At 37.0% G+C, this 21,699-nt stretch overlaps 2 protein-coding genes across 5 annotated transcripts in view; one reads left to right on the top strand and one right to left on the bottom strand.

Annotated features, from left to right (window-relative positions):
• Positions 1 to 19,732, bottom strand: part of LOC116295454 (uncharacterized) — a 55,158-nt gene extending 35,426 nt beyond the window's left edge. Inside the window, exons 1-4 of the mRNA XM_031703265.2 lie at positions 19,525 to 19,732; positions 15,222 to 15,574; positions 13,845 to 14,112; positions 13,147 to 13,163 (exon numbers count right to left, since the gene is read on the bottom strand). Of these exons, the coding sequence (XP_031559125.1) occupies positions 13,147 to 13,163; positions 13,845 to 14,112; positions 15,222 to 15,574; positions 19,525 to 19,594 (708 nt within the window). The 5' untranslated portion in view covers positions 19,595 to 19,732. The remainder of the gene's footprint in view (positions 1 to 13,146; positions 13,164 to 13,844; positions 14,113 to 15,221; positions 15,575 to 19,524) is intronic.
• LOC116295455 (matrilin-1) lies at positions 1,780 to 19,024 on the top strand. Of its 4 annotated transcripts, XM_031703267.2 has the most exons (5): positions 1,782 to 1,977; positions 7,765 to 8,123; positions 8,815 to 9,052; positions 9,551 to 9,567; positions 9,863 to 9,931. In XM_031703267.2, the coding sequence occupies exons 1-5, from the start codon at positions 1,908 to 1,910 to the stop codon at positions 9,878 to 9,880; spliced, it is 702 nt and encodes a 233-aa protein (XP_031559127.2). In that variant the 5' UTR covers positions 1,782 to 1,907; the 3' UTR covers positions 9,881 to 9,931. The 4 variants fall into 4 exon arrangements, with proteins under 4 accessions (XP_031559126.2, XP_031559127.2, XP_088883600.1 ...); XM_031703266.2 differs by lacking the exon at positions 9,863 to 9,931 and having other exon boundaries at positions 1,780 to 1,977; positions 9,551 to 9,837; XM_089027474.1 differs by lacking the exons at positions 8,815 to 9,052; positions 9,551 to 9,567; positions 9,863 to 9,931 and adding an exon at positions 18,764 to 19,024.
• Positions 19,733 to 21,699: the final 1,967 nt, after the last annotated feature.

The following is a 21,699-nucleotide window of genomic DNA, read 5'->3' as shown; positions in this document are numbered from 1 at the left end:
GTTTAAGCACGTAGTGGTGGTGGTCACGATTCAATGATGTAGATGGTGGTACTGGATTTATACTAGCGAAAGATGATGATGATGATGATGATGATGTTTAGGCACGTAGTGGTGGTGGTCACGATTCAATGATGTAGATGGTGGTGCTGGATTTATACTAGTGAAAGATGATGATGATGATGATGTTTAGACACGTAGTGGTGGTGGTCACGATTCAATGATGTAGATGGTGGTGCTGGATTTATACTAGTGAAAGATGATGATGATGATGATGATGATGTTTAGGCTCGTGGTGGCGGTAGTCATGATTTATTGATACAGGATTACAGTGCCGCATCATTTCCTGTCTACAAATTTCTCGCAGCAAAGCTGGAGAAACTTAACGTTCACCGCTGGTGAAGATGTAGCCCCTAATCCCATTACTTTGCCTCCGCATTTGTCTCCTAGTTAATTTTAATGATTGTATTGTCATCATTATCGTGATAAAAAAGAAGACCCACTCATTCTTGTCGCTCATTAATGCAATCATTTCTCTGAATGGGTTTATTGCAGTGGCAAGGCTGCTTGCCAGCAACTGCATCTGGCAAAATCTACACGAATAACTCATTAGTGTAAGCCTTGTTTGACTCATTTAAAGCTGGGCGCTATGATCATTCCTGACCTGAAAAACGTCTCTGAAAACGACATTTTCGGATCCATTTTTTACCTTTATTCTTCTCTGTAGTCAAGAGTGAACTCAAAACATTCAGTCCAAAGACCCAAGACATACATGCAATTGATTGGTCATTTTCTTCGATGAATTTTGTTTTCTTTTTTTTTTTACTTTTCTTCCTGTCGTTGTCCATGAATGTCTAAATGCGAAATGGGAAGTTGAAAAGCTGTTATTACAGTTGAGCCCCCAACGTGATATTCATTTGTTTGAGAATCATCATACAAGTGAGGCTATCGGGTCGATACAATGCTTGTTGTCTCATTTGCATATCATTTGCATGCAACCATAATATCTGCTATTTATACCCAAAATAATTTTTTATACCCTTCGTAAAGTGGGAGCGTTAGGGCACCCCCGGCCTATGTGTTTGACTATTGTCTGAGCCTTTCTTTGTTAGTAAGAAAGTCGGTTCATATATGATTATCTTGAAAAAACCTTCGGGAAGAAAACGCGAAATATCAAGTTCCAAGTTGTTCGAAGATCTATTTGTTGTTTTTATGCCGACTTTGACATAAATTCTGGTTAAATATCCCAGATGATAGCAAGATAATGAATTCTAGTGAACGCATACCTTCTCATCTCATCTTTATTTTTCTTAATCTTATCTACAAAAGCAAAAGATCTGCATTGTAAACGAAACGGTTCGCCAAACGTTCTTACAACGTTCCCCTCAAACGAAGAGGTGAACGCTCTAATATTAATATTGCTAAAATACATATTTTTTTGTATTGCTTTGTAACTCGAACTCGAACTCGAAGTCCAACTCGGCATATCCGGAATCCCCTCATCTAAAAGCCAAAGGACATTACACAAGGGATTATTCCTATAACATTGTATTAAGCCGAGCCGGTATCAGTGTGTATTAGTTCATCCATCTTTTCGAGCTTCAAGGACCTAGATCGCAAATGTGCGGTTGGTTTATACATCACCAGGAGTTAAAAATCTATTATCTATTGCAATATGTCTTGGCACATCCGTACGAAGATTTCCGCTACACTGAAGACAGGTTTATCTATTCCTTAAAAGGAGGTCACCCTCATGTCTCGATGTGACGAAATGTCATTATTTTTCGAAAGTGGATGACTGACTGTTGATGCGCACTTTACTTCAACTTGTCCAGAGTGTTCAGTGCCAGGGCAAGCAGAACTTCTTTGATTAAGTGCATGTGTTGTAGTGTTGGGTAAACCAAACAACCATGCACCTGTTCATTTGGAGACAAGCTTTGGTCCTTGTTATCTGTCTGCAACAAATTCTTGGTCAAGAAGGTATGTATTTGATCGAGATCTTTCATTTTCCTTGGCAGAGATGAAGGTTCTTGATCTTGTATTCGTGTTCTGAATTCTCTCTCTCTCTCTGAATTTTTACAGTGTCAGTTTTAGATTATTTTTGATTGTTATAGCTATTTTTTGTACGTGTTTATGCATCAAAACTTTTGCTAGTAACAACCTGTAGAATTCTTCAGTTTGTTATATTCATCTTCACGTCTGAGAAACTGAAGTCGTAACAATAATTACGAATAGCGGTACTCAGCACATATAAAAACGTCGAGCAATACCTTCTTGATCGGCAATAATATACTTTGAAAGTATATTCACATAGATATATGCACCTCTTAATTTTTTTTTGCAATTAGCTTTCGGCCATTGCTTGCTGGGTTCTGTGGGGCTGTGATGATGGCCTGAAGACATGGCAGATACATAGATATATATATATACATATATATATAGATGTTTATATAGATTATATATATATAGAGATTATATGCATGTTGATGATAGATAAGCGGTAGTTAAGCAGTTAGTAAAAAAACCTAGTAGCTTTTTACCCCCAACTAGCTATTAGGATTCATCTCCAAGATTTTGACCACGCAATTCTTGACTGCGGAGAAAGATCGGTATTTCCTCCTTCCGACAAAAATCTAATATGTTTTGACTCTCGGTAGATCCGTCATGGGAGAAGGAGAGAACGAAAAGTAGGTAGACTTGCCTCGGAATGTAACAGAACAAGGTATAAGAATGGTTTTAAATAGAAAAAAAAGAGGTCACATGTTAATTTGGATAGTATTTTCACGTTGAATGGTTAGCGAAAGAATTTGAACTACCTAATGCTGGTCTAATGAACAGCCTTTCCAAAACCATTAATCCTTCATCCCGCTATCTTTATCATTTTGATACAAAGACTTGGATACAAAGACACAGTCAACATTCTAGATATAGTTTCATTCATTATATTCAGTACATAAGTATTTCATCTCTTTGGCTGTATATACCTCGTATACCTGTATCTCTGCGGAGACAACAGTATGACAGTATCAGATAAATATAGCTATAAAAGTAGTATATCTCTGCTCTAATCTACCCCTGATACGGTGATATTTTCACCATCCCAGTTAAAAGACTCCCAACTGTCTTTTCTGATACTGGTCCACACTTATCGCTCTTGTTCCTTCATGTTTCGCCTGGGAAGGTGAAAGGTCTCGGTACTCCTTCAGTGTATAATATATATAATTCTAACTTTAAACCGTCACCAAAACATACGGCAATAAAGAGTATAGTTAAATATCATAAAAAAGACTTTGAATATGGTTAAATTGAAAGAGCTAGTATAGAGAAAGTAAGAAATGAAATAATAGAAGGGTATGATTCAGCTGGCAGCAAGCATGACATATATATAACTGATACTTTTGATTGTTTTTGAATTGCTATTTAATGGTGAACGGAACCTTCTATGTTTTGGCTCTTAATCAAGTTGTTATGTCTGTCCTTGCATGTTTGTAAATTCGGCTTTTTTTAAACATTCCAACGCGCTTCGATAATTTTTCCTCCTAAATACTAAATGTGCAACCGTTAAATAAAATAAAAAAAGTTCTTTCAAAATTAGCATTATCTATGTTATAAACTGCTGAGGATCCCGCAAATTTCCACCAAATGTTTTGGATTGTTTTTTTTTTCTTCTTATTTTGAGTGACCTTCGCACAAATAGATGAAAAGGGAAAAGAAAAGTGTCCTTTACTTCCTTTTACTTTAAAGACATCGCTTTACTTTCATGTTTTTTATCTAATTTTAAAAACGTTTTAGCAACGTTCACTATTTAGCGTTTTATTTTGAGGATTATTACCCTTGATTTGTAAAGCTGGTTGGACTGGTGTAAAACGCGATAAGAAGAGGTTAAGGGTTGACTAATTGAAACTGTCATTGTCTATCCAAATACCTTCAAAAGGGACGTATGTTACCTATGTATAGGTAATACAAAACTGATAACTAGAAGGTATACTTTTGAAATCAAAAAGATCTTGACTCAATGCTGGTTGAAACTAAAATCTTCGATTTTCTTGTCAAAACGGACAATGAACATGTCGTTAATGTCAACGTGATCAAGTGGTTTAGGTACAAGTTATCAAGCATCGAAACCCAAGAAGGAATCATGGTTTATTAATATAACCTCACTTCTTAACAGTCCTTACTGCGGTTAATACGTTTTGGATATTCTGCGAACTCGGTAATAGCGAGCTGCAGCCTTAAATGAGGTCATGGTTTATTAATATAACCTCACTTCTTAACAGTCCTTACTGCGGTTAATGCGTTTTGGATATTCTGCGAACTCGGTAATAGCAAGCTGCAGCCTGAAATGAGGCCCTCCCAGTGGTGGTCAAAGTTTCCTTGTTCCCAAGTAAATTTTCTGTTTGTTCCTTTGTTCCTTATAAATAATCCCAAATACGAAGTTTGTCAATTTGATTCCCAAAAACAGCATCATTGTGAACATTTTCAGTTCACAAATTTGTTCCCCTGTTCCCTAAAAGTAAATGCTCCTGTTCCCTTGTCACCTAAACCCCCTTGGATGAGCTCTGAAATTTAGTTTTTCGCTGCCGTCAATCAAAAATAATCAGTCGGTACCTTTGATATTTTTGTATGGCGACAGTGAAAAACTTCACAACAAGCCGTTGGTATGTCTGAGTTCGCAGAATATCGAAAACCACAGTGATAGCAAATTTCTTAAACGTTTTATATACTTTGGAAATGTGGAATCCCTCCTACGAAAAAATTCGTCCTCGCAGGATTCCAATGTACCCATGTAGAAGGCACCCAGTAGACACCCCAGCACGTACTCCATTCCTCGAAGGTTTCTCGTCAAGCTTTTCGTGTTCTCCAGTTTTCCTTGCTCCACAGCAATCAACTTGATAAAAGTAACCCTAACTTAGTCTCACTTTCGGGTGCCTTGTTAATCGGGCTGTTGTTATTCTCCGTCCATTCTTAGATGTGCCCAGCACCCTGTGCCGTGAGCCATTTCATGCTTTTTATATATAAATGCAAGACCCCTTTTAAGTAGAACTTACTACTTAGTAAATTTCATCATGACAATAGATGTGATGTTATAGACGCCATGTTGAATGTTGCCATGTTAGCCAACATGGCGGCCACGTGTCTTACTATATCATTCTCTATTCATAAAGAAAGGATACAAATAGTGCAATGTTCAGCTTAAGATAGTTGTATTATTTGGGTGCATTTTACGTCATAACTCTTGAAAACGTTTCCTCACTGATTAGTTCTTGTGAGATCAACCAACATGGCGGCTGTTGTATTGTTATTTATATCTCAAGGGATTTAGAGTTGCGGTTGCACCCCAAGAATACGTATATTTTGAAAGAAGAGAGCAATTATCCTTGCCTAAAAGATAATTGAATCGAAACCTGTCTAATATAGTAATTATAATACTAATGGTGAATGAACCTCCACGGGAATTTTGATTTTAGGGATACTTGCTCCATCTGAGTTGACCTTCAGAACGAACTCGAGTTTAGCCAATCAGAATTGAGGATTAGCAGTTCCCATTATTCTGCCAAGAGAACCCGTGAAATACGACTGAATTATTCATTCTTTAAATTGGCCGTAAATGGTAGTCGAACTCCTGGCGGAATTTCATTTCAGTGGACAAAAGAAATCTACGTTGTACTCAGTCCCTGCTAGGAAAATGTTGACCAAAAATAGTTGACCCATAATTCCATTCGGGGATCGTGGTCAACTCAGATAAAAAGGAATGAAAAATAAACCATAAAAATAATAACTAATAATCACATTTTCTCGCGATTTTATTTCGGAAAAGAGGGACCTTTCTCTAATCACGAGTTTGACTTTCGATGGAAAAATGACGACCATTTATTTTGGCAAAATACCGACAAATATGACTTTCAGGCCCAAACAAGTTTATAATATATAATCTTTTGAACTAACATCTGATACCAAGTATAGGATTTTCTAGTTTATTCTTCCAGAGATAAAGTTATCAGGCATTTCTGATGTGTATCTTCACGACTGATGAAACGAGAGTACAAGTTTTAAGTTGTTTTCGTGCTAGGAAGGTTATTTAAGACGTGTATTTTTTTTTTTTTTTTTTTTTGATGTACGCTGGAATTTGGTTTTTCGCTTTCGTCGATCAAAACCAATCAATCAGTCGGTACCTCTCATATTCTAGACTGGTGGCAGTGAAAAGTCAAATTCCAGCGTGTTGCTCGCTAGTCTCCCCCACAGCCGCTTTAGCTCGCTTTAGGTACAGAGTACATTTCCCAACCTTGGAACGAACATTCCGAACTTCGTTTTGAACTTCAGTAATTTGGTTCGAACTTCGTAACGAACTTACGAATTTCTTCAGCAAACTTTGGAACTTCCGAACAAAATTCGGAACTCGATTGTCAAAAGTTATGTGAAATCCACTGTATAAATGATGCACTAAAGATTCCGCTCTTCCACATTATCGATTAATTAAAAATATTTTTAATAACTTAATATCTAAATCAAAGTTAACTAAATTCAATAGCTCCTTATTGATTAGATTTTATCTATTTTTTATTTAGCTATTATTTATCATTTTCACTTGAGGTTCTTACAGCCACCATTTTGGTTGAATGTAACCGTAGAGTTTCCCTGCTAGCAGAGCCTATTTTCTTTTTGTTTTGGTTGAGAGAGAAAAATGAGAGACTGCCGAAGTAGAACGTTATTTCTGTCGCGCATGCGTGGCGTAACCTAGCAACGCTGTCATGATTTTGAGAGCCGCTCTCGTCAAACAATGTTTGACGCCACGGTGTGTTACATTTGCTCATGCGCACTACATGCAATCGGTTAAAAACCAGTTTTAAAACTGGTTTTGTTTGTCCACGATGGTGGACGACGGTGTATCAAAGGAAACGCTCTACATCGGCAGTCTCCTTCCTCCCCGCCAGAAAGAAGGGAGAGAAAGAGAAGAGAGACTCTGCTAGCAGGGAACCGTAAAGTTCGACTCTACCAACAATACTTCCATTTCGAGTCGGGAGATTCTACGTATTCAGCAGTTGATGTAATATATTCATGAATTAACAATGAATCACAAGTAATACAATAGATTTAAAACAATAGAATACCATATATTTTCTGAAGACATTACATCAAGCGAGTGCTATGTAGTTTCTAGCGCTCAGCCTTAGCCTCGACGGCGTGAAAATGTGTTATTTTCTTTCATTAAGGCCCATTGTATATTTTACTGAATGTATCTACAACGGAGCAATACAAGTTGATTAAAATTATCATTCCACGGGTTTTGGTTGAATGGCTAAATATCTTAATGTACAACCACTAAGGCTAAAGCCGAGCAAAAGAAAACACTTACTTACACTTACACTAAAATATTAACAAGGACGTCAAAACCAAAACGTCTTAACTCCAATAATAAGGAGTAGAGTAAAAATAAATTGGCCGGAACTTACAGTGCGAGAGTATAGGACGTTTGCATGATGGTGTCATTCAGACCTCTACTACCAGAATCCCTTGCACACTTTCTTTTCTTTCACTTTCTGTTAATTAGCCCCAATTGTCTTATTATTCTCATGAGGGAATACCAATTTGAATAAGAAAGAAAATTCACAAGCATTATGGTAGTGGGAGTCAAATGACGCCATAATTAAAAAGTATACCAAAGCTCTGTTTTGTCAAATGATTAATCAGCTTTACCTTTTTCTATGTACAAGTGCAAGCTTTGACTGTGCCTTTAAAAAAATCTATTATACCTATTTTTCTTTCCAGAATTGATATGCTCAAAGCCAACAGACCTGGCCATTTTATTGGATTCAACCGATGCTCAGATCGACAGCAAATGGCAGAACGTGCTCAGTTTTACCTCAACATTAGTGGACGCCTACAGCATCGGACCCTCAGAAACAAGAGTAAGCATAGCCACTTTTGGAGGTGTTAAGCCAAAATCGATTCTCGCTTTTAATACCTTGAAAGGCAGCGATCTTACCATGGAGAAGGTCAAAGAACGTGTATCAGCAATACCACATGATAGGGTGCAAGCCAGGTTCATTGACAAGGCTTTGCTGTTTGCAGACAAGGAAATGTTTAATACAGGCAATGGCATGAGAAATGATCCTAATGTCTTGAAGGTATGTTAAGGAAAAAATCAAATTAACAAGCAAAAAATTAAAAAAACAAAAACAGTGTGCAGGTACGTGGGTGGGGCAGGGAGGTGTTATGGTTGATTTCATTGTTAGCGCCTGTTGCACACGTTTTCCACTAGACCCCTTGCATTCATTTCCCGGAGAAATTGTTCTTAGCGACAAAACAAGGGCCGTATTTTCTTATGCGAAAAAAGTTTATTGTTTTGTCCCCAAGAACAATTCCTCTCGGGACTCAGTGCAAGGGTACTATACGATGATGATGATGATGATGATGATGATGATGATATTTATATAGCGCTCTTTTCCATATGGATATGTTCAAAGGCGCTTTACAATGAGTTATGAACAAGAGGTGGTTAGTATGAGGTGTAGGCACTGAGGGTGGTCACTGCCAGGGTTTCTTTACGTCCTCAGTAGTTCTTTTACTACGTTCTTTTATGCCAATTTGAAGTGATCATCCAAGCAACTTGAAGGTCTAATCGTTTGCAGACGATTAAGAACCCCGAATGTTGGTGTGGCCGAGGCTTGAACCACGACCTACCGCACAACAGACCGATGCTCTTACGAACTGAGTTAACTAGGTGGCGGAACTTCCCTTATTTTTATTCTTGAAAGATACGAAAAAATGTATTAAGGTACTACAGTAACAAGGTCGTATTTTACTATAATCGACCAGGTACTTGTCGTGTTTTTAGCCGGCAAGCAATCTCCAGGACCATCAATCTCGCTCCATGAAGCCACCAAAGGGCTGAGGTTAAAAGCCGTGGATATATTTACCATCGCAGTTCCAAATGTAGCGGATGTTGATGAAAATGACTTGTATGAGATTGCGACAAGCACAGAGAATGTGATGACCTCGAAGACTTACCGAGAGTCTGTAACGCTGGCGGAAGACGTAGCAAAGATGGCTTGTGGTAGGTAGATAGAGCTGCGAGCGCTTCTAAACTTGAAATTTCCATACATTGTACATAATACATGACTTCAAGAGACTGTAACGCTAGCGGAAGATGTAGCAAAGATGGCATATGGTAGGTAGACTGAAGAGCTTCGCGCGCTTCCAAACACAACGCTTTATACATTGTACATTATACATAACGCTTCAGGCGGCTATAAACGCTGGCGGAAGATGAAGCAAAGATGGCATGTGATAGGTAGACTAAAAGATGCGCACTCTCTCATTACCATCTTCAAAACCTAGAACGAACAAATAATGTGTTTATATACTAAGTTAAAGTGCATTTGGCGCATGCCCTGTATCGCCATTTCCTGATGTTAGCGCAATGTCAGCACTTTCAACAACTTTTCAATCTATTCAGCTGATTGACCACGCAGCCATATTGTCACTTGTCTATATAACAAGTGGTAGTTCAAACACTTATTTTTATAATATAGAACTCTTTTCTTGATTTCAGGAATCAAGATATTAGAGGTTAGTATTAATACAAGGTGCATAGCAGTACAGTTATATATGAATTATTATTATTACCATGGTATAAAGGTTATTCGTACAAACACAACATACTTGGACTATATTGTGTTTGTGAACGTGCTTTGGTTAAAAGGTGAGGTCATTTAATAATGCTGCACATGTGATTCTTTTGTCTATGATGATAACAATGTTATTTTTCATGTGACTCGTACTTCACGTGTACATGTTTATTGACATGAAATAACACCACGTGACTTCATTGTTTATTATATATTCATTCATATTTATCTTTTAGACTTTTAATCATGGATGACAAAATTTTTTGTTGTGATATTTATTAAATTTAGTCACGTGAAATTATTATTTACTATGATGTATTATTGATATTGAATCACGTGACATTGCTATGTATTATTGTGTTTATTGATATTGAATCACGTGACATTGCTATGTATTATTGTGTTTACTGATATTGAATCACGTGACATTGCTATGTATTATTGTGTTTACTGATATTGAATCACGTGACATTGCTATGTATTATGGTGTTTACTGATATTGAATCACGTGACATTGCTATGTATTATTGCGTTTACTGATATTGAATCACGTGACATTGCTATGTATTATGGTGTTTACTGATATTGAATCACGTGACATTGCTATGTATTATGGTGTTTATTGATATTGTGTTTGTATCGTTTACGAAAGTATAGTGAACAAGTCAGTAAACGACTTGTCTATCTTTGGCAGCCTCGGTTGATTCTGCTTGAAGTGCAGTACATTCTAGACGCGGAGAGTTATGTCACAAATTTTGAAGATATGGTTGAAATTGATTATTGATTTTACTCAGTCCCATGCAGTTACCTTTACTAATGAGACGTTCACTGTTTGCAGCAGGTGGAAGTATTTTACCCCTCTCGTTATTCTATTGCTATTGGTTTGTATAAAGTATATAATAGTTATATTTTGGTCTAGGAATGGCCCATTACATTACATTGTATCAATCTAAAAAAACATTTGTTTGCGTTCACAGGGGCCGCAAAGCACCCTAACAAGCGGGGGTGACTAAGATTGAGACTAATATGGAAAAAAGTGGGGGGCTAAGATTGGAAAATTTCAGAGACTAGTGGGGGAGAAGGGAAAAAGTGAGGGGCTATATCCCCCTGCCCCACCCCTTCCGCGGCAAATGGTTCCAGTGATAGTTTTGCTAATTGATTAATTCAATTAATTTTCATTTATTTCAATGTTGAATGGAAGCTTTTTAGTATTCATTTGTACATCTTTTCATGCCGGTTTATTAGTTGCAAGGGTTCTCCTGCAAGACAACCAATTTAGTCAAGTACAAAATCTGAAGAGAAAAAAAGTATTTGCATTAGAACTGCGGCGTATATATCTTTTCCGGTCTCGTGTTGAATATTACCAACTGAATGGCAAGGATGGGTGGTATATATGTCAAGGACAGATGGTATAGCTGGCAAAGGTGGGTGGTATAGCTGGCAGGGATGGATGGTATAGCTCGCAAGGATGGATGGTGTGGCTGGCAAGGATGGATGGTATAGCTGGCAAAGGTGGGTGGTATAGATGGCAAGGATGGGTGGTATAGCTGGCAAGGATGGATGGTATAGCTGGCAAGGATGGGGGTATAGCTGGCAAGGATGGATGGTATAGATGACAAGGATGGGTGGTATAGCTGGCAAGGATGGGTGGTATAGCTGGCAAGAATGGATGGTATAGCTGGCAAGGATGGATGGTATAGGTAGGAACGCTGATTGATGCTAGAGATGATATCCCTCCTGTGATATCCCGGTAAGGCAGTGCAATTTTGATTTTCCATCTCTCTTCCTTTTCCTCTTCAACTCGGGTTCTTTTTCTTTTTCTATGACTGTAAGAAAAGGCGCGCATTCAAAAAGCAAAACGTTTATTTTACGTACGTGTATTTGTAATACGAAATCAGCCAAAGAACGTACGTGGATCGGAAAGTACAAAAGTGAATTCCAAGAAGTAATATTTAGTTTAAAAAACAGTCATCACCATGAATATTGTCAATGTTACAGGATCAGAGATAAGCACCTTCCAGACCTCAGTTCCATGTCCCATACCATGGTACTGAATTATCATAACACTATTGTGATCCCATATTGAGAAAATGTGTCAAAGCAGTTCACATTCAGTTGAACTACGCATCCATTTTCCCCAATAAGAAAGAAACAATCGCTACATTGAACATTGTCAATGTTACAGGTTCAGAGATCAACACCTTCCAGACCTCAGTTCCATGTCCCATACCATGGTACTGAGATATATTATATCAAAACGGTTATTGAGAAAACCTGGTGAAGTGGTAAAAAGAATTACAGATCCAGGTTTCTCAATAAAACTAAGAGAATCAATCTCGACATTAATACCTTTCAAAGTTCCATGTCACATGATAAATTGTTCTCGGGGACAAAACAATGGATTGTTTTTTGCATAAGAAAAGACGAGCTATTGTTTTCCCCCAGTTCCATGTCACATGATAGATTATTCTCGGGGACAAAACAATAGATTGTTTCTTGCATAAGAAAAGACGACCTATTGTTTTTCCCCCAGAACAATTCCTCTAGGAAATCAATGCAAGGGTTCTATACCATGATACTGAGATGTCATAACATTGTGATCCCATTTCGAGTTCGCCTTTGCTCAGTCAGCCTCGATTGTGTAGAGATGTGTTCTTTTATTTCATTAAGGTCCATTGTATAGTAAGGAATGAACGTACTACGAAACAATACGTGTTGAGTAAAATGCCACGGGTTTTGGTTGAATGGTTGAATATTGTAACGTACAACTGAGGCTAAGGCTGAGCATAACTCGAAACTGGAGTATTCCCTGGCGAAGTAGTTGAAATAAGCTGCAGAACCAAATTTCTCAATGAAATATAATTATAATAATCCGAATTGACTTACATGAATTCGAACTATTTTCCACCATGACAGGAAAAACGCCAAATGTTACCAAGCTCCTAATAATGTTGAGCAGGCAACTGTTGGTGTACTTTTATGTCCTTATTCTTACAATGGAAACATATATAGACATGTATATATGTATTCCCAGACAACTCACATGCTCATTGGCTGCGAAGGTAACGTATAACGGGAAATTTTATATATTGGCCACTTTAGAAACGAGTAAATAACTGGGGACGAGTATTTAGAAGGTATTGATAATTTGATTGAAAAATTAGTTCAATGACGAGAAAGAACACATCAAAATAAACGGGTTTCTGCAGCATGGCTTCGATTGGCTAATTAATAGCTAAATTATAAGCGATCAAAAACATCAAAGATTATGAAGAAATGTGTGTTTACTAGGGACAATCATCCCCAGTAACCATACATTTTTTTGTAATTTTTGAGATGTTGGGGAGGCTGCTACACGAAAGGTATGAGACCCAAAATCTTGAAACTCCAGAAATTTACTAATTTCGATGTACTCTTTCTTGTTATGGTGTTTATTTTTTAACTAGGATTATTCTAAAAACTCGTTCCCAGTCCTCAACTCATTTCTGAAGTGGCCAATTATATGTATTAAGCTACTTACACTCGTATAAGAAATCGCTGGAAAAAAAGAAAACGTTATAATATTACATTCAAAACCAACACAATTACAATGGTAATATCAATCTTTCGTAGAAAAGTATTAAAAGAATCCTCTGGAGCAAGTAAGGAATTTTCTCCCGGTTGGCATCCCACCTCAGTATCAAAGGCAAAACAGTACTGCTGTAGTAATCAATCAGAACAGTTTAAGCATGACTGTGAAAAGTTCCCGGCACGAACGCGGTCGAAACACGGCAAGGCATACGCCAGACCAATTACATTGCGCAAAACTTTATTTTCCATCCCAAACAGATACCCTAAACATGGTAAACATGGTATGAACACGGCACAGACACGGTTACGCCAAGGTCACTAATTATATTGCCTAAAAAAAATTCAGCCAATCGAAATTCTAGAAAACATCACGGTCGTGGCAAGGCACGCATACGGCACCGCGCTTTTTGCAGTCATACAAAAACTGCTTTACTCATGATTGTAAGTTGCGTGGCTGTCAATGGGGTGTGTTATATACTTCGTCCTTCTCTCAAAGTAATTCTAGAGCACATTGGAGCACGTGGTACTTTCTCTGAAGAACCACTTTTTACTTTTACGAGCATGCGCACTAATTTAATCCACTACCATGAACCAAGAAGTAGTAACGAGAAGTAATAACTACATATAGTAATAACTGTTAGAACAAACCTTGTGGGACAGGTGGCGGGATGCCACAGGAAGCCCGACTGATCTTTATAGCAAGCGTAGCTAATTCATCAAAAGTCTCGGCTGTATAGACATTTTCTGTTTTGCTTGCTATTTGCTGCAATTCATTAACATTTATGCTCGAGGATTTCCCAACACCGAGTGCATATATTTCAATTCCTTTGTCTTTCATTGGCTGTGAAGCTACGTTCAGCTCTGTGTAGGGATCCCTGTCCTTTGTTTGTTTACCATCCGTGAATAAGATGAGAATCTTGAACACAACGTTAAGTATGATCTTAGACATTATATTAAGAATGTTCTACATAAAGCTGTAAAGGAAATGTGTTCAGATGACATAATAAATCGTCCCTATTTTTGAGTGTAGCACTAATAGCCAGTAGTGGCTAACAAGCGTCAATGAACTGATTGATCGAATTGGAATTTTGGAAGTTAATCTTACCGAGGAGGAAAAGAGTACAACAACTTTTAAAAAGAATAGAGGGTACTTTAAGAGCTCTTATAAAATGCATCAATAATTCATGAAGGAAACACTTCATGAATAGAAATCATGACCATCATGAAGGAAGTTTTACATCTGATATAGATTCGTCTTCATTTGCATAAACTTTAACTTGGGTTTTCTCTATCAAACCCGGTTCATTTCGTAAAGAATTCGGTACAATATGAGAACATACATGAGTTTTTTAAACTGTTTAATAAACTCGCAGATTGTGTTTTATCGGGTCTAAAACCACTCGGCTACGCCTCGTGTTTTAGACCCGATAATACACTTCTGCTCGTTTATTAAACAGCACATGAGAGATCTTTAAGCAATCAGCAGCTTGACTTGCACGTGGAAGCTGCTAGCAAGACTAAGCCTACAATTACAGAATCGAGAGGTGATGCATTATCAGCGTACATGCACCCATCAACACTTGGTGCTTCCCGGCTATTTCACTAGACACCACTGCAGATTTGCTCATGCGAAATCTGTCATTCGCCAGCAAGCAACAGCAACAGCAACACACAGCAAACGCTATTACAGTCTTAGAAGGTGTATTTTGGGATAATTTCCAGACGAACTGAGACTGACCCGTACCATTCTAAACTTTTAAAATGTATCGACGAAAAAAGTTACTTGCATTATAGCGTCATTTACTGCCACTACCAGACTCCCTTGCACACTTTCTTTTGTTCAGTTAATTAGCAGCAATTGTCTTATTATTTTCTCATGAATTTGAATAAAACAGAAAATTCGCCAAGCATTGGGATAGTGGTAGTAAAATGATATAAAATAATGTCAATCAATGGTCTATCCAGTTTCTAGTAAGAACTGATGATCAAAAATTCTGTTCCTATTTCTATACAAAAGAAACTTACCTTTTTAATGTCGTCACTTGTCCTCATTCCAGCTTCTGCGGTAAACAGTTCTTCATTTGCCGTCTTGAGCCCACGATCAATGTAGGTCAGCCCTTTCCAGTTCCGATAGTTTATTGCCGCTATTTTAGCATTGATGTTAGAAGCCGTCCTCTGTGCTCCAGTAAATGTATTGAACCCCACTTCGATTGATGTCTTGGTACTGTAAAGTAGTATTGCAACATGGGAACCTCCTTCGGAGACTTTAAAAGAGTTCACCATGGACTGGGCAAAATTGACAACTTTTGCCCATCTCCTTCTACCGATGCTACCTGACGCGTCAAGTAATATTCCAACATCCAGTGGTTTGGAGCAATCTTAAACAAATAAACGAACGAAAATGAAAGAAGAAAAAGGGCAAAGAAAAGTAAATATGAAACAAAGTCTTATATGATAGATCAAATCCTTGTTACCCTTACCCTTTAATGTATTAAGAATGTAAAGCGTTGTTGAACTCTTAGAATTGACGCTATATAAAATATCTTTATTATTATTATTATTATTATTATTATGATAAGGATTATTATTATTATCATTATTTATAATAATGATATTAGTATTAGCATTATTATTATAAATGATTTTTAATAAATATATATATATATATAATAATAATAATAATAATTATTATTATTATTATTATTATTATTATTATTATTACCCAATTTAGTCATTCCCCGTATATATGATTGTTCGTCAGAGTAACCTCCAAGAATTGATTAAGCTTCGCGGGATAACCTCGTACAGAGGATTTTATTATCATGGGAAGGACAAGTGATGTCGACATTAAGAGAAAGAGAAAGAGAAAGAGATTTAGACATAAGTCCATTGACCACGGTAAATAAAGGTTATTAATATTATCATTATCATCATCATCATCATCATCATCATCATTATTATTACACCATTTGCCGTTCATTAACCGCAAAGGAATATTCATTCAAGCGAAAAAGCATTGTCATTAGAGCGAACAGGCATACAATAAGGCGAACGGAGTCTCAATAGTGCGATGGAACGTTCATTAAGAAATTTAGCATTGAATTTGACAATCATGAATATGTTTGCGTGGGTTCATTAACGTTTTCGAACTTTCATTAGCGTTTTGGGGCAGACAATAAACCACAACACGCATTCAATACAACGTTTTGGACATTTATTTACGCAATATACAATATAAGTATATTGTGCTTTTACGATTGTACATTTTCAAAAACAAAAAAGTGAATTTATCCTTGAATGTGTTCTCTATTTAAACATCTTGGACGATATGTTTGCATGTGGTTGTACCATTTTATGCATTTCTGTGGATCTTCATAGGCCCTCACAAGACGCTATCTGACTTCATTTGGAATTTGGTTTCTTTGTTGTGCCATTGCAATATCCAAAAAAGAGGGATTAAAAAACTCAGAACTGACTTGATATTTATACCTAACGGCGCTTTGTTTGTACGAAATCATATTCACGGCTTGTAAAAAAAAAAATGAAAAGACAGTTAAAATCCTACAATTCCTAGTGGAAAATATACTTATATTGTATTGCGTAAATAAATGTCCAAAACGTTGTATTGAAAGTGTGTTGTGGTTTATTGACTGCACCAAAATGCTAATGAAAGTTTGAAAACGTTAATGAACCCACGCAAACATATTCATGATTGTCAAATTCAATGCTAAATTTCTTAATGAAAGTTCCATCGCACTGTTGAGACTCCGTTCGCCTTATTGTATGCCTGTTCGCTCTAATGACAATGCTTCTTCGCTTCAATGAATATTCCTTTGCGGTTAATGAACAGCAAAAGGTGTATTATCATTATTATAAATATGTTATATGGAATGCGCGTTACAAATGCAGGTGTTCAACCGATGCTGGGTGTATTGTTGTCTAGGGAGCCGGTTTGTGTCGCATTACGTTCGGTCTTGCGCCTTGTCATATCTAATCCAATACGAATAGTCCCCTTCACAGTTCCCATCGCCATCTTAAAAGGTAGCCATGCCTTTGCATCGAAGCGAGACGAACAGTGAGCAGAGACAGAGACAGTGAACAGAGACTTTTTTAACACCTTGAACAATTATTCACATGTCTCTATCATGGCAAGCACACCGTTCGTCTCGCTTCGATGCAAGGCACAGCTACCTTTCAAAATGTCGCAGGGAAATGTGAAGGGGAATATTAAAATCCAGGGCAAGATGGCGAGATATTCGCACGTATCCGAATATTGAACTAAAAATGCATCTTTTGCTGTCTGTTTTCAAAATCCTCCAAGAACTCAGGGGATCGGACGTCCGTCGTTAACCCTAGGTTAAGGCAATTAAACCAAAGTAAGCGAAAACCATAGTACCGTGCTCGAAGTCTGTTCCTATCGGCCAGTCAAAAGATATTTACCATTTGAAGTTTTAAAGGCAAAACGCTGGATGGAGTTGGCATTGTAGTGCACTGTGGGACGGTTTTAGGAAAATATTTCCAAGATGGCGTCTACTAAAATATTGACAAGTTGACCCAATTTTTCATTCCCCTCGACCTCGGTCTCTAATATCTTTTAACTGGCCGATATACATCACGTAATTAATTACCTTGTCGAACACGTACAAGGTGACGCTTTGTTATCACGATTTCTGAGAACAACCTAGGCTCGAAGTATTCAATCACGCGAACTTTAAGTAATAAATGACACGAAATTCCGGACTTTAGGTGAGACTATATATCTAATTATTTTAAAAGATCGACTTTATATACATATACAGGTACTCTAAGTACCCTATACTCTACAAAACAGCTTTGAACTTTTCGCTGGCTAACAGCCTTCCAGCGACAGCGTAATTAATAAAATGATGAGTTTGGCCATGCAATTAATATTGTACAGAGCTGTCTTAGCCATAACGTGATTAGCTAAACCATTTATTAGGTAAAAACAATCCGAAGCGTTTTCCAAAGAAAAGTTTTTTAAAAGTATCATAATTGAAGATATGAAAAACGGATTAATCACAAGTGAAGTGTCTACACATATTTTGAAGTGTCTACACATACGTTTCATCTTACAGCCAAGGTTCGGAATTCTGTTTTCTATAAAATACACATGAAGCTAGACCGTAGTTTAGTCTTTTATTTCATTTTGTTTACGATGAAGTCAGTTGGCGCCTTTTATCAATTATTACTATATGTAGTGGCTGTTTATCGCCTCTTGAAAGTCTTTTAACTGTCAAATGTGCGGCAAAGTAAAGTGCAGATATGGCGCGCGGTAACTCTGTCGCTACTCTTGCTCAACGACCTCGCTCAGTAGCTTAAAATTTTATGTCGTCGATTTTAGGTTTCATTTACTGATACCTTCGAAGGACTAGTTTTCCAGAACATATATCATACCATTACCTCAACTCTAAACCTACCTACGCCACTGAGTGCGACTATGCCCCTACAGGATCTTACCCATTGTCATGTAATCGTTAACTTATACTTATTTTCATCTGGGATAAACGGCACGAAATTTAAAATCTTTTTTTGTTGTTGTTGAATAGGAATGCAGAAAACAAACCGTCAACGAGTCCGCCTTGAGAGTGGCATCATAAATGAGCAGGGAACATAAGTTTATCTTGCCCCGCTTTCGTAATTCCATTCGGGTCATACTAGATGATAGTTTGCAAGTAGGGATTGGAATATTCGATGATCAAATTAACAAATTAACAATAAAATATAATTCTCTTAAGGCCAAAAAAAAAAAAAAAAAGAAAAAAAAAAAAAAAAAAAAAAAAAAAGAAAAAAAAAAAGAAAAGAAGAGGCTGAACGTGAGGTCAAGTCAAGTTCAACGATTCAGTTGTCTGCGAAAGTATTTAGTAGCCCAGGAAAAAACTATCGGAAATTCCTCTAAAGAATTGATTGAGTAAAAAGGTTACTGATTTAGAGTGTCTCATAGGTCACCATTAAATAAGGCACCCCTGAAATGAATCGTCGGGTTTCGTGAACACACATGTAGTCATGAAGTAAATGATCTTCACTTTGAGCAATAACTGATTGCACGTTATAATGTCTCGATTTTATAAGGTGTGGCAAGAATGACAGTCTTGTCTAAGAAGCTGAAAGCATGGATCAATAAAACTAAGCTCTTTAGACTTATGTATTGAATTTTTATAATGTCGGTAACTCCGTGGTATAACAATATCGAGGATAGCGAAAGGCCTGTTCCATTGTATTCAATCGAAAATCATAATAATCATTTTTATGAATGAGTTACGTAATTTACGAAAGGTAAACCGTCGGCTAGGTAAAATAAGGAACTTACCCTGACAGTTTGTTTGATCTACGGTGAAATAGAACAATCCTGCAAGAAACGCCAGCAGTGTCAGGTCCATCGGTGCGTGAGCACGCTTACTAGTTCGTAGAAAGATCAACTGTTCTTCCAGCGGCTAACTGAGACGGACAATCAAGTCGACCAAACCATGATCCCGATTGCAGTTGAATAAAAAGTATTTAAGCAATGTGTCTCATCGATAAAAACGCTGTCATGGATATTTGATATAGATTGTTCTGACCAATCGGATTTAGCGCATCTCATAGTTTTGTCGTCTGAGGTCGTAGCATATGTGACTGGTATTAACGACTGCTAGCTCAGTAATTATGTAACATGTGCAACGCGTATCATGTGCATTTGTAAAAAACATAATCGAATAAAGGATAAAACAGACAAATACCATAAAGTTGGCATTTATTATTGCAGTGTAGATGAGCACATACACATTGATTAATGGCAATATGCGTGCCACTTTAGTCTGAAGATGCTCTTTCCCCGCATGCTCAATTGCTAATGGGAGTCTTGCTTGCAGAATGTATGGCGATTCTCAAGCTAATCAGCAACTTTACTTGTAGTGATAATAATATAATTTAATGATTTGCTTAAAAAAATCCAAGGTTGAATCCAAAGACTCGTTTTTTATAACATGTTGTTGAACCATGTTAAGAAATCAAGAGGTTATCAAGGTTCCTTTTCGTAACCCTCTCAGGGGTTAAACTTTTTGGCAGACCAAGGCCGATTGTTTCGACTTGAGAGAGAGTTAAATGCGCAAGGTATAGTTGCACTTTAAAATTATAAGATAACTTAAATAACTTTGGAAGACATAGCCAATCGGATACTTAAATTTATCAACAAGTTCTTTATGCAAGGCGGCTTTTGTTGAAAAAAGAAAAAAAATAGATAATACAGAAACTCAATAAGTCTTAAGTTTAACATGCAAGATTTTAAAATTATTTTTTAATTAATTTCTTAAAAGAAGGGGAAAAAAACGTTTGAGTTTCAAAAGTTGTTCATGTAAACGTTTTGCCTTGCAAGAAAAAGGTTTTCAGGGTGTTTTGGGTTTCGTTGGCGAACGCCTTGCAGCTGCAAATGTTAGTTTTAGTATAAAATTGGACAAAGAAAATTTGGTACGTTGTTATACGTTGTTATAGTGTGGTGTAGTGTGGTTGTGTTTTTATGCTATGTTACGTTTCGTTTTTTGTGTTTTTTCGTTAATTGTTTGTTTATTTATTTGTTTGCTTGCTTGTTTTTGCTTTTCCTTGAAAACAGGATTATTTCTTTGAATGCTATATCCCCTCTTTTTCCCATTCAAGGGCACGTGTCATATTCTTAAGAGAAACACGTGCCACCGTCATACTTAAGGGGTTAAAAAAATATACTCAAGGGGACATTTTACACTTCAAAGTATTGTCAACTATCTGATTCTATTCTTGAACGCTAATGTTCTTATCGGTGCCTTTTGATTTTTTAAAGATTATTTTTGGTGCGACAATAAACCGCGATAAAGAAGGATTATCGGGTCATGTTTTCGGTTAGCAATGCATGCCCAATGATAAGTTAACGACGTCATCTTGTCTAGGAAGGGAGTCTGAAAAGCATCGTACGAAAGGAACATATGGATGCTACACGTTCTAACCTTATGAGTTTTCTGGTTAGTTATAATTCACCATAGTTAATGGAGTGGAATGGTTTGGAAACTCCATAGAACAAAGCTATTGTTTTGCCTTTGATGTTGAATCGTACCATCCCCAAAGCAAGTATGGCTGAAAATGCTCATTTCGCACACTTTTTATTAATTAACAAATAATACATATTTTAGAACGATTTTTAAGGGTACAAAACTTACATATTCCCTAATACTGTGAACAAATGGAGAAACTTTTCCTTCACTGTGCACTGTCAACGTCATATAACAATGGATAAAGACGAACAAAAATATAGAACGATAGGTTTCCTAACCATTCCGCTCCATTAACTATGTAATTCACCAGATAAATGACGCAAAGGGTTACTTAATAAACCACTTGCACCTAAAGATAATAAACGTCAAGAAAAGCATGCGCTTCAGCTAGTAAAATATGCAAGTCCAAATCAGTCATAAAATATACCCCAGCTGCACTTAATAAAACCAATGATTACTACCTTGCCAAATTAACCTCATTTGCT

This window comes from Actinia tenebrosa, unplaced genomic scaffold, assembly GCF_029948245.1.
Source record: "Actinia tenebrosa isolate PJP-AT-01 unplaced genomic scaffold, QUT_ActTen_1.0 PGA_scaffold11__36_contigs__length_13525064, whole genome shotgun sequence".
NCBI classification, from domain to species: Eukaryota; Metazoa; Cnidaria; class Anthozoa; order Actiniaria; family Actiniidae; genus Actinia; species Actinia tenebrosa.
This window is presented reverse-complemented; position numbering and strand designations above follow the sequence as displayed.